The 12754-nt window shown below is 35.1% G+C and overlaps 1 protein-coding gene across 1 annotated transcript in view; it reads right to left on the bottom strand.

Moving 5' to 3' along the window:
* Positions 1-8192, bottom strand: part of LOC145256140 (general transcription factor II-I repeat domain-containing protein 2B-like) — a 31360-nt gene extending 23168 nt beyond the window's left edge. The window contains exon 1 of the mRNA XM_080114725.1: positions 8002-8192. Coding sequence (XP_079970851.1) covers positions 8002-8192 — 191 coding nt within the window. The remainder of the gene's footprint in view (positions 1-8001) is intronic.
* Positions 8193-12754: the final 4562 nt, after the last annotated feature.

Genomic DNA, 12754 nt, shown 5'->3' with positions numbered 1-12754 from the left:
GATAACCGATTAAAAAGTTTTCCACAGGTCTGAATAATCAATATACCAAATTTCAAGTTTTTTGCTCAAAAGTTTGTTGAGTATATAGATTCAGAAATGTCCTCACACACACCACACACACATTCTCACTTACATCGTTAAACTCACTACTCGTTCAAGCAGCCGCCAATAGCGTAATGGTTAGGAGCCTTGACTGCCGTACAGACAGTCGGGTTTCAATCCTGGCTTGAGGTAGTTGCCTGTCTAGCCGCACTGATGAGCTGTGAAACAGCGAAACAGTACTGTATGTGGATGACTATATATATATATATATATATATATATATATATATATATATATATATATATATATATGTATAGTAGAAATGGTGATTAATAAAAACCTGAAGAAAGTGCTCAATACTGTTGTAGAGCAAATATGCGTTTTATTTTTTTATTACTGTATTTTTCTGTGAAGTTACATTATTGTTTCGGCTACGCGACTGTTTTTTGGCCGTCATGTAGCTTCCTCAGACTTTTACAGAAATGTTCGTTTATGGTGGAATGAAAGGGTGAGTGGTGTCAGTGGAGGGGTACGAGAGAAAAGCGGAAAAAGAGGAAGGGAACAAGGGGAAGAGGTGGGAGGGGGTGCTTGGTATGTCGGTAATGTTTTAGTTTTGGAGTTTAAGGACATTAGGTGGTTGTGGGGGGTTCTGGGAAGTTCATCTCGGTGTGGCTTAGGGCATAGGGATACATGGAGGGGGAGGGAGATATGTGGGGGTAGGAGGAGGGGTTACTTTAAATTTTGAGTCCTAGGGTTTAGGTTGTTGGCGTCTCGTTGGTGAGATGATTTCTTGATAAGTATGTCTTGACCTGTTGGGTGTTCGCTTAGGTTGGGAGGCGGGGGGGGGGCTATGATTCGGTTTATCTATCTGATTTTTATTTGTTGTTAAGTGCTTGGAGAGGGTTAGCCTGCGGTCGTATGCGCGAGCAAACACATGTGTACATACACACACATATACTTAAAGAAACGCTCATCTGTATACATACATCTCCACCAAGGCATGTAAACACATGCACGTATGCATACATGCATGCATATACACCCGCACTGCTCCCGCTGACCCCAAATTTTCCTTAAGGTGTTAAATTGAGTATATGCGCGTAAGCATGGATGCGCACATACACAGACACCCGCACATCGACACCCATATACCCATGAAGTCATATACATGGGCCTACATGCATATATTGATTCAGACATACTTGCATCCCACACATATATGCAAGCACACGCGCACATACAGATACTTATATTCGTGAACACATGCATCATATTCCCGATTCCGATCCAATTACCGATTCCGTTCAAAATTCCGAATTCCGATTCTGATTCTTTTAATATTTATAAATATTTAATTAGAGACTTATTTTATTTTTGTTGTTGTTTTGTTTTTGTTTTTTTGTAAATTTTCAAATTATTACATAAATCCCCGGGTAATTTCCGAATATGTTTTTTTCTCAAATGTTTTCCTTGTAATGTATTGCAAATTGAAAGACAACAAAAGGTTTATTTTGATTTTAAACAAAGCCAAATTGTATCAGTTCGTCGTTAGTATACAACATGGTACTTGAAAGTTTTCATAAACAGTTGAAAATAGTCAACGATGGGTAGGTAAAATAAGAAAACGATGTAAGAACAAAATATCATCCCCCCCTATTTTTTTTTTACACAGGAATCATCAGTTATTAAGGTCTGGAGGCCACTTGAGGATAAGAGTTAATGGGTATACATTAGTCACAAACGAATTTTTAAATAATAATGTTACTATTTGGAAAACCATTTTTAACATGGAGAGGACGTTGGGCTTCGTTAACTATTATGTGCCTTCCTTCTATGTATATTTAAATTTTATTTTAATTATATAAATTTCGTGGGTTATTAAATTGCTTTGCTTTGCTGTAAAAAAGCAAAACAAAAACGTGATAACAACTAGTGGGACCTGTGGAAATTCCACAGGGGACTCATTCATATGTAATATCGTTACTTTTGTTTTGTTCGTTGTTTTATCGTTATTTCCATGGCAGGTGCTCGTCTGAACTCCAATCTCTGGTCCCCCCTCGCCAATCTTTCACAAAAAACACCCGTCTAGCTGAATCCACTGTGAAAAATTTCCCCTACTCTATATCTGTGCCTAAATCAAAACGCGGATTCCATGAACAAAGCTTCTTTCTTAGAACTGCACGCCTGTGGAACTCTGTTCCGTCTGCCTGCTTCCCACCGGACTACAACTTGGATGTCTTCAAGTCCAATGTTAACACATTCCTAATGAACCGCCCCCTTAAGTAAACACTTCATCAAATCTCCACACTAACGTAATGTACTTGCAATAACCCTTAACCCTTAGTGGCTTCCGGGCCTTGATAAGTGGTGATCACTGTGTAAAAAAAAAAAAAATATATATTGATGTTGGTATTCAAGCTGTAAATAGAGATGCTCTGATAGTATTGTAACTCTTGTTAAAACTGCAAAAGTATTTATCTAAGCTAGCAAAGACGCCCGGTGCAGCCAGGTCGTAAAGTACGCTTAAATATGATATTTTAATTCTTGCAGATTTTGTATGTATTATTATAGAATTAATGTTCTATAAATTTTTATATATTATAAAGTTGCAATTTCAAAAATAAAAAAAATATCCATATGACCTGGGTGCATCAGCTTGAGTTCCTTCAGCTATAATCGAAACCGAAACCAAAATTTATGAAAATTCTTGATAAAATTATTTATTAAAAAAAAAAAAAAGATCACTGGAGTTCCTTCAGCTATAATCGAAACCGAAACCAAAATTTATGAAAATTCTTGATAAAATTATTTATTAAAAAAAAGAAAAAGATCACTGGAGTTCCATCAGCTATAATCGAAACCAAAACCAAAACTTATGAAGAATTCGTGATAAAATTATTTATTATAAGAAATGGGAATCCATAATTAAAAAATAGTCACTCGAATGTAATCCTGACACACAAGATAAATAACACCCACATACTATCGTATTAATATATAGTATTGTTAAAAGTCATAAAAACCACGCCCTTTTCCTACTAATAACCCTAAGTACGGGTGGCAATACGAAAAATATAGCAATTACATGTGATTTTATGATTTTGCTGATCGGCCTTCGAATTAATGGTAAAAATTACTTTACTGTTTAAACCGTTATAATGTATCGAAATGGAATCAGTTTACATTATATTTATATGCACAACTGAACCCCCATTCTAAATTCTAAAATAACGTTTCAGTGTGATCACACATAATCACCTAGAAAAGTAGAATGTTTAGGTTATTTTAAATGTAAATTAAAGTTTTTTTTGTTTTTTGTTTTTTTAAGTTAACAAACTTCTCAATGTTTGCCTTTCCAAAATTTTTATAAACTTGTGAGATTTTCATGTATATTTTCAATTGTGCCAAAACCAAACAAAATATAAAGAAACATGAAATATTTCAAAGGATGTGGTGATCATACAAAACAGCACCAGAAAAAAAATTCCAAGCATGTTAAATCTTTGATATTAAAGTCCCAAGTCTCTAATAGACGCCATATGGCCATTTATTAAATAGGTGCGAAAAGCTTTTTAAAAGTGATATTGGATAGGCAGGTGACCTCTAGAATATTTACTCTGCTTACAATAAAACTAATAAAAACAAATTAAAGTAGCTTTGGAGAGTCTGGGGATTTCCTTGTGTCTAAAAAGGTGCCATAAAACTTTAATTATGTTAGAAGAAGCCTATGACAAACATCCCAATGTACAGCTGGCACCAACTAAATTTACCCCTCCCCCACTCTGCCCAGAGTATTTAAAATTTGTTAATAATCATATGAACTCCCTCAGATGAGGGCACACAGACATTTTAGCAGATGCTAAACGGTTACAAAGGCATAAGGGAAGTTGTAAATGACCAATAAATAAAATAAATTAAACTCTGCTAATCAATGTTGTGTAAATGAGTTTTATAACTCATTCTGTAGCCCTTCTCAGTCTTATGTTGCAAAGGAACAACTTCTAATAAAAAATTAATTTGTGCTTGTTTCATTTTTTTATTTTAAAATTTTAAAGAATCAGTTTGGAATCAGAAATTAGACTATAATTTTTCCGATTCCGATACCCCAAAAAGTTCCAATTTTTCAGATTCCCGATTCCTATTAATCGTCCCAACACTAATATATATATATATATATATATATATATATATATATATATATATATATATATATATATATAGTCTTTGAAGTTTTTAACATTTGAAACCATACAAAAAATTATTTTTTATCATTCGTTAAAAAAACATCTAGTCAGTAAGTCATTTAATCACCTGCAATCACTGCATCAACTCTCTCAAATTTACTATAATCCAATTTTTTTATTTTTCAAGGGATCATCAGTTGTTTACCATGAAACACTGTTTCGGGGATTATATATATATAAAGGGTGCGTTAAAAGTAGGTGGACAATGTTGTAAACCTTTCCATCTGTGGGAAGAGCACTCTTGTCATGATATACAAATCCATCAGATTTACTTGCAGAGAAAACATCATCAAAAAAGATTCCAAAGATTTGGATATAAATCTTTATAGTCTTTAAAAAAACAAATCAAGTTAAATTATATTTGTTTTGTTTCAGTTGCTGAATATCGAGGAGATAGGTAGCCAGGACCATTTTTATTAAGGCCAAACGGATGACCCTAGTTGGCCTCTGTCATGACCAGAGTTGTTGGTTGTCGTAATTAGTCATTTTGCATATTAAAAAAAGGCAAAAAATAAAATTCATTGACTTCAAATGCCAAACTGAATATAGTAAAAGTTTGCTAATTTTTGGTATTAAATACTGACCCACTCCCCCCCAATTAAACTTTTAGAGTAAATATGATCTTGTGCTAATTCCTATTAATTCATATTCATCTGTAAGTGCACATTGAACGAATATCATAATATTTAGTTCGGTGCACCTTATCATAAGAAAGATCCATACAAGATTTCAGCTAGATTGGCCTAATAGTTTCTGAAAAAATGTGGAACAGACAGACAGTCTAAGAGAAGTATAATACAATCTTCTTTTATTATATTTTTAGGAAGGTTTTACAACTTTTCTTTTTTGTCCCAAGTATTGACAGAGCATTCCGAGTTAGTCCTGGAAATGGTCTAAGCAGTTTATGATTTGAAAACAATTTTTGTATTTTATTTTGTTTGAGGAAATTTTTTCAACTTTTCTTTTTTGAGAAGTTACATTTTTTTTAACTCTAACGCTTCACATGCTTAGTGTCGTCTGCTTTTTTTTACATTTTTGTTTATGGCTATCAAATATTAAACTGTTTCGGCCATTTCCAGGACTGATTCAGGATTCTTCATCAATACTCACAACTGACTCCATAAGAACTATCATCTCTAAATGCTCATTCCTTACACAAGTAAATATCAGTTATTCCCTTTGTTTACGTTTTCTGTTTTGGTGAGTAATGATTAGGGCTAGGACAACAGCATATTCTTTTCATTGTTTTGACTCTCGAGTGTGTATCCGTTGATTTCTTATATGCTTTTATATAGAGTGATGTGGTTCTCGGTTGACTAACTGTGTTTAATTGTCAGATATGTACTCAAGAGTGTACGGCATAATCACGTTGACATGCCGGTTCTCGCTAGATCACCAAAGTTAAACAACGTTGAACCTCTCTAGTACTAAATGGGTGACCATTTTGGACTTCCAGGTGTTGTATGTGATCTCTGCTAACCTCGGATTTGTTTCTAGTTGTTCTGGACTTCTCCTTGCCACTGAATTCAAAACAGTGCCGATTCAAGAGAGGTGTGGTTAGAGATTGCGCAACGCTTGCCTCACAATTACACGCACAGCTGCCCCTACAGGGGGTTCCTTTGTCTTTCGAGACTGAACGGAGGCATCGATTGATGTACTCAAGAGTCAAAACAATGAAAAGAATACTCTTTTGTCACAGCCCTAGTAATGAAGAATATCTGCATCCAACCCAGATTTTGCACTGTCAGCCTAGCTTCAATCTCTGACCCATCACCGCAGTGTTGCATCCCTGTTCCTATTTTACAAGTACTTTGATAGAATGTGCTCTGATGAACTAATCCCTCGGCATACATACTTTTGACAAACCCGTTTTAGTAGCAAAATTTCACCCCTTCACTGTTGATGTCCCTACATGCTGGAAAGCCTTCTACTCTAACAGTCTCCTCCTTCAAATTGCTAGATTTTGGAATTCCCTCCTCGTTTCCTGCTTCTGTGACTGTACTAACCCACAGAAGTTAAAATGTAATGAGAAATAACATCTTGCTGCTCAACTCCTCACAGTCCCCTATCAAAGACGATCCTGAATAGTAGTCCCCTGCGTGCCAATATGCTTTGTTTGTGATGAAAAAAAAAAAAGAAAATTTTTAATTATTGCCAATAACATGATACAATAATAACAAAAATTTTTTTTTTAATATCAAAGTTTGATTTATCAGCTTGGTTGCTATCTAGGTCCAACTTTTAAAATCCAGCCAACATAATTTCATATATTAAATGAATGTGTACGGAATTGAAACCTAGTTTGTAGAAGATTGAAAACAGAAAGAATTTGAATAACATATTCATGAATTGAAGTAGATCAATTCCGATATAATGTCAAAAGAAAGCAATTCAAATGACTTTTTTTTTTAAACTATAAAATGAAACTAGAAACATACTGTGACCCGTCGGCCATTATTAGAGACTAGCCTGGGTGCGCCCAGCATTGCCCGTGTGTTTGGAGGTGTGTGTTGAGCAAAAAAAAGATAAAAAATGGTAGTAGGCAGGCAGGCTCGAACCCGTAAGGCGAAAGAGGAAAAGAACGTAAAAAAAAAACGTGACGTGTTTGCTGTTGCACCCATCGCCAAAACGGAAGTCATGTAGGTATAAATTAAGGCTAGACAATCGAAAAGAGGGGATGACTTTCGAAAATATCGGCGAAAAAGGCGACCCCTCCTGGTAGAAAAGTGCCCAGTTGAAGGGAAAAGAATTAATGTTTTTAGTCAATTTTTCGATATTTGTGGTCCGAATGGTCGAGCTTCAAGACGATACCGATCTCGTGAAAATCCATCGCCTCTGTCAAAAGTTTTAGGCATACATACATACATACATACATACATAAATACATACATGATGGCAGCAATTCGTTCTCGAGTATTGCGATTACTTAATATATCTCTGGCTCAAATGATGCAAACATGAGTGCAACTAGCAGCTCATGCCAGACGATCACTTCTATGAACTTTCTATAGTCGTGCAATTTCACTGATGACCGGGTTCAAGCTGTGGTGCCCTGAACACCTACCAGGCCAGACTTTGGAAGTTCCAAAGCCTTTATTGCCATTGACGCCCATATTTGCATCAGTGTGTATTCCATTGCATATCAAGTAATGCCTGTGCTTGAAGCTTTTTATAGCGAGGAAAAACTTTATACCAAGACAATCCCACTCTCTAAACAACTGTCAAATTGAACCAAAAAGAAGAGCAAGTCAACATCATTAGAAGGAGCAGTCGCCGCAGGTTTTATATCAAGGTTTTCTTTCTCCTAGAGAGGTTGCCTTCACGACAGCTTACGGGAGCCCTCTCCACCCACCATGCCATTTGATCTATCACTGGGACTTAGGTTGCTGGGCACCACAGCATACTCCACATGCTGGTGGGTCATGTATGCCGCAACTGACAGGACCTAAGCTCCTCTGGAGGTTTCTGTCAGTGTTACTTCACCTTTAGCCTTTGGTTAAAAGAACCTTAGCCCACAATACTTACATACATACATACATACATACATACATACATACATACATACATACATACATTCAAACTGACAAGTGAGATTTATATAATAGATTAATCACTGACAAAAACGAGTGGTTTTCCTGGAGTCTGTGTGACAATAAGTCTCCAAAGATTTCCAGTACTCTTCATTTCTTTCAATAACCTTTGCAAATGTCCTCACAACGGCGGCTTGCCAGTGACACCTTGCTGGCGATGACCATTGGTCTTCACTAGAATTTCAGTGGCAACAAGTCTCCCAAAGGTAACAGTCATCTTTGAACTCACCCAGTAGAAGTCTGGTAAGTGCTTTTCTCCTCGGAGTTTACATCCTCCTTGACTCTTCATGAATATTTGTTGTGCCAATACTATCATTTTGTTTTTCATTTGTGGTTATCGTGTTAACAGTGATTTCTTGTTGATCTGAAATTGTGACTTCATCCTTCCAGAATTTGGTATATAATAAAAGTTAGTTCAAGTGTGCATATGTGTGTGCATTATATATATATATATATATAATGAAATTATAGACAAGATGAAATAAATACGGGTATGTACAAATTTACCAGCGTGGAGGGGGGGGCGGCTTTTCCCGGTCGTAAAATATGCTTAAATACAATATTTTAATTTGTCCAGATTTCGTATATCTATTATATCTATAAAAGTGAACATGTCTGTCTGTCTGTCTGTATGTCTGTCTGTGTGTCTGTATGTCTGTCTTTCTGTGTACATTTCCCTACGCAATAACTCTGTCAATTTTTAGTCTATAGACGCGAAATTTGAAATACCGGGTACTGAGATTTGGGAACATCGATGTGACGGGTGTCAGCCAGAAATTTGGCTGTTAAGGGGTCAAATTTCAACGATTTGACCTTTAAGAACTCTACCAAACTCCTCTGACAATTTTGGGTCTAGACACTTGAAATTTTAGATATAGTTTTCTTGAACCTGGATCTAACTTAATAAAGTGATTTGAGCCCGAAACAATAAATTTTAAGGGGTCATAATAGGGGTCAAAGTTTTAAAAAATTAACCATTTTTTTTGTTTTTTTGCACAGCATACACCTCCAAACACCCGAGCAACGCCGGGCACCCCTGCTAGTATTATTATAAAGTCGTGATTTCAAAAGTAAAAACAAAATATTGGGGTGCCATCAGCTAAAATCGAAGTTGAAAGCAAAACAGTAGCGCTCAAAGCTGGTGACGTTACCACTGTACGAACGTGACATGCATAATAACTGATTAAAATTAAAAATTAGAAATAAACTAAGATGAATGTACAAAATATATTACGACTTTTCAATTCTGACCCGTTTTTCATCTGTTAAAAACTATTTTAACCAGCTAAAGAGCCATAAAAGAATGGTTCGTAATAAATCTGATCACTTGAAGCTCCTAGCGCCGCTCTGCGACTTTTAGTTCGGGAGAGATAGAATTTGAAAATATGGAGACAGACAGACAGAAAGACAGACATATAGCCTTTTATATATTAGATTTGTCAGTTTCATAAGGAAAATCATTAATGGGAAGAGAGTTATAAATACCTAGGCATTTCGAAGTCTAATGTTTCTCATCAGAAGAAAAGAAAGAAGCAAGGTTACTGTTGTGGGGTACAAATCACCCCTATTTGAGTACTAAGTGGAATAAACCAGTCCTATGAATACCACTGGTTTCAGAGACTAAAGGGGGACATTCATACCATGTTTAACTACATGCTACGAACACGTAGTCACAGAGCGGCGCTAGGGGCCTCAAGTGATCAGATTTATTATGAACCGTTCTTTTATGGATCTTTAGCCGGTTAAAATAGTTTTTAACAAATGAAAAGAGAAGAGGTGGCTTGTTACTTTTAATGCATCTAAAACCAAGCTCCTATCTTTACATCATCAACGCATGAATTGAAATGGATGGCTCTCATCTTGGGGAGGCCCCATGTTTTGACAAGCTTCTGAGATTGACTTTTACTCCTGATCTGAAATGGAACACGTACATCAAATCTGTTGCCAAAATCGCTGGAAAAATGGTGCGGTCCTTCTACTGCTCCAGAAGATATCTCACTGCTGATACAATTCTCTATCTATATAAAAGCCCAGTACGTCCAAGGATAGAGTACTGCTGCCACATCTGGGCAGGAGCTGCTAAAAACAGCCTATCCTGCCTTGACAGAGTACAAAATAGACTTCATAGCTTAGTGGGGGATGCCCTTTTCTATTCCCTGCAACCTCTCTCCCACAGAAGAGACGTTGTGAGCCTGTTTTTGTTTTATCGTTACTTCCATGGCAAGTGCTCGTCTGAGCTGCAATCTCTGGCCCTCTCCACGCCAATTTTTCATGAAAAACACCCATCTAGCTGAAACCACTGTCAATAATTTTCCCCACTCTTTATCTGTGCCTAAATCAAAATGTAGATTCCATGAACAAAGCTTCTTTCTTAGAAGTGTACGCCTGTGGAATTCTCGTCTGTTTGCCTGTTTCCCACCTGACTACAACTTGGATGCCTTCAAGTCCAACATAAACAAATTCCTGATGAACCGCCCCTTTAAGTAAGATCCTTTATCAAATCTCCATTACTAACGATTACTACGATATTCTCCCACTGATTACTGTACACGCAATAACCCTTATCCCCGAGTGGCCTCTGAGCCTTGATGTGGTGGCTACCATGTAAAAAAAAAAAAAACAGTGGCTCCTGTATTCTTTATGATAAATACATATTATATTTTATACATTTTACACTACTTGTGGTTTCTTTCATTTGTAACTCGTAGCAGGGGTCTACAACAGTTACTAATATAGGAAAATGCGACATCTAGCTTAAGGGACATTAGAAAAATACGATATCTAGCTTAGTATACATTATGAAGAAAGTGTAGAATATCAATATTGAGTCAATAAAAAGAGAAAATGAAGGTATAATAACTATATGGTAATATATATAGATTAATTAATTTATTTAATAAGTTCTTATTTACCAAACACCCCTAATTAATGTATACCCTTATTAAATAAATGAATAAATCCATATATATTACTATATAATTTTTATACTTTCATTTTCTCTTTTTATTGACTTCTATATTCTATATAAGCTCTGAAACAATTTATTGAGCTTTGTATTATCCCGATAAGTCTCCCTTTAGAGAATTGATTTTATTCTCTTCTTTTAACTCCCCATATATATATATATATATATATATATATATATATATATATATATATATATATATATATATATATATATATATATATAAGAGTTTTTTGGTATCAAGTCCTTCGTTGCAAAAACATCTTTACTGGTAACTTAATTAACGTCTTGTAATCACTGTATTAGTTCCAACAATTTATTTATAAATTTAAACAATTTATAAATAATTTAATATTCTTAAAGGGAATATGAGTTGATTACCATGAAAAATTGTTTCAGGGATATAAAAACGAAACAGTATTTTATCTATTGACTCTACAGCAGTGTTGATCCAAAACCACCTTCTTTTTAAGAAGACAAGATATCTTCCTATCTATCTCTCTCTGCCCTCTACATGATCCATATGTATCTTGCTCGGAATTTATCATTGCCTTTTTTCCACTCCAAATACATTAAATAGCTAAATCCAAAAATCGGGCACAATTTTCCAAATCCACGGAACTTCTTTTGCATTGATTTCCAATGGAACAAAAACGCATTAAACAATACAAAATAAATTCCCCATTCAATTTTACCTATTGATTTATTTTATTTAAAACATATCTACTGATACACACACACACACACACACACACTTCTTTCTGTCTTTCTGTCTGTCTGTCTGTCTGTCTCTCTCTCTCTCTCTCTCTCTCTGTATATATATATATATATATATATATATATATATATATATATATATATATTTATTTATTTAAAAGTTATGAGGTTTTGAAGCATGAAAACGATGTTACATTTTGTATTTAATATTTTTATTGTCATTTTTTTATATTTCAAGTGGACCTCTGGTCTTGGTCACAAAAAAGTTTCGAAATCAATACTTTTTTGTGACCAAGAGCGGAGGTCCGCTTTAAATATACACAAAATAACAATAAAAATATCAAATGCAAAAAGTAACATCGTTTTCATGCTTCAAAACCCCCTAATAACCTTTAACTCATATATATATATATATATATATATATATATATATATATATATATATATATATATATATATATATATATATATATATGTTGCGTTGTGTGCACTCAGTATATATAACTGCGTGGACAAATGGTCGCCGGACAAGTTTACCGACGAGTGTATATTTGGAATGACAACTAAAAGACTCGACTGTTTACAAAAGAATTCGAGTTTATTTTAAACAATCTTTCTTTACACTTTGGTATCGGTTGTCACTGACTCCACTAGCGAGGAGAGAGGTGTTGGGAGAGATAGGTGGCGTAGCGGGGGTGTTGACAGATGACAGACTTGTTTCTCACCGCGTCGGCCGGCTACTCTTTTTTGTAAAACCAAAACATCTTTGTTTATATTGGTATCGGTCACGTTTCTCTAGCCCCAGCTGCGAATGTCAGCTGCATTCCGATCTGGTTATAAAATATTTGTTGATGTTATTATTTTTGATTAATTCAAAGCATAATTGTCCCAATAATCCACAACCGTTGTTTTCGATTGTTGGCCAATTTCCTTTTGTTTGTTTGGCCTTGAAACATCACCGCATTCCAATTATGTGTGTCACTAGCTCAGGTGACGCTCGTGTCCAACATTCCATGTTGCTATGCTTGAAACGTGACCCTCACATCACGTTCTTGGCTTGCCTCTCCGATTTCTTCACAGCCTGTCCCCTTATTATACAACATATATATATATATATATATATATATATATATATATATATATATATATATATATATATATATATATATTGCGTGTGTGTTTTTGGGTGAATCCAA

Source organism: Euprymna scolopes, chromosome 32, assembly GCF_053919585.1.
Source record: "Euprymna scolopes isolate OS-2025 chromosome 32, ASM5391958v1, whole genome shotgun sequence".
Classification (NCBI taxonomy): domain Eukaryota; kingdom Metazoa; phylum Mollusca; class Cephalopoda; order Sepiida; family Sepiolidae; genus Euprymna; species Euprymna scolopes.
Note: the sequence above shows the minus strand (reverse complement) of the source record. Positions and strands in the feature narration are given on the sequence as shown.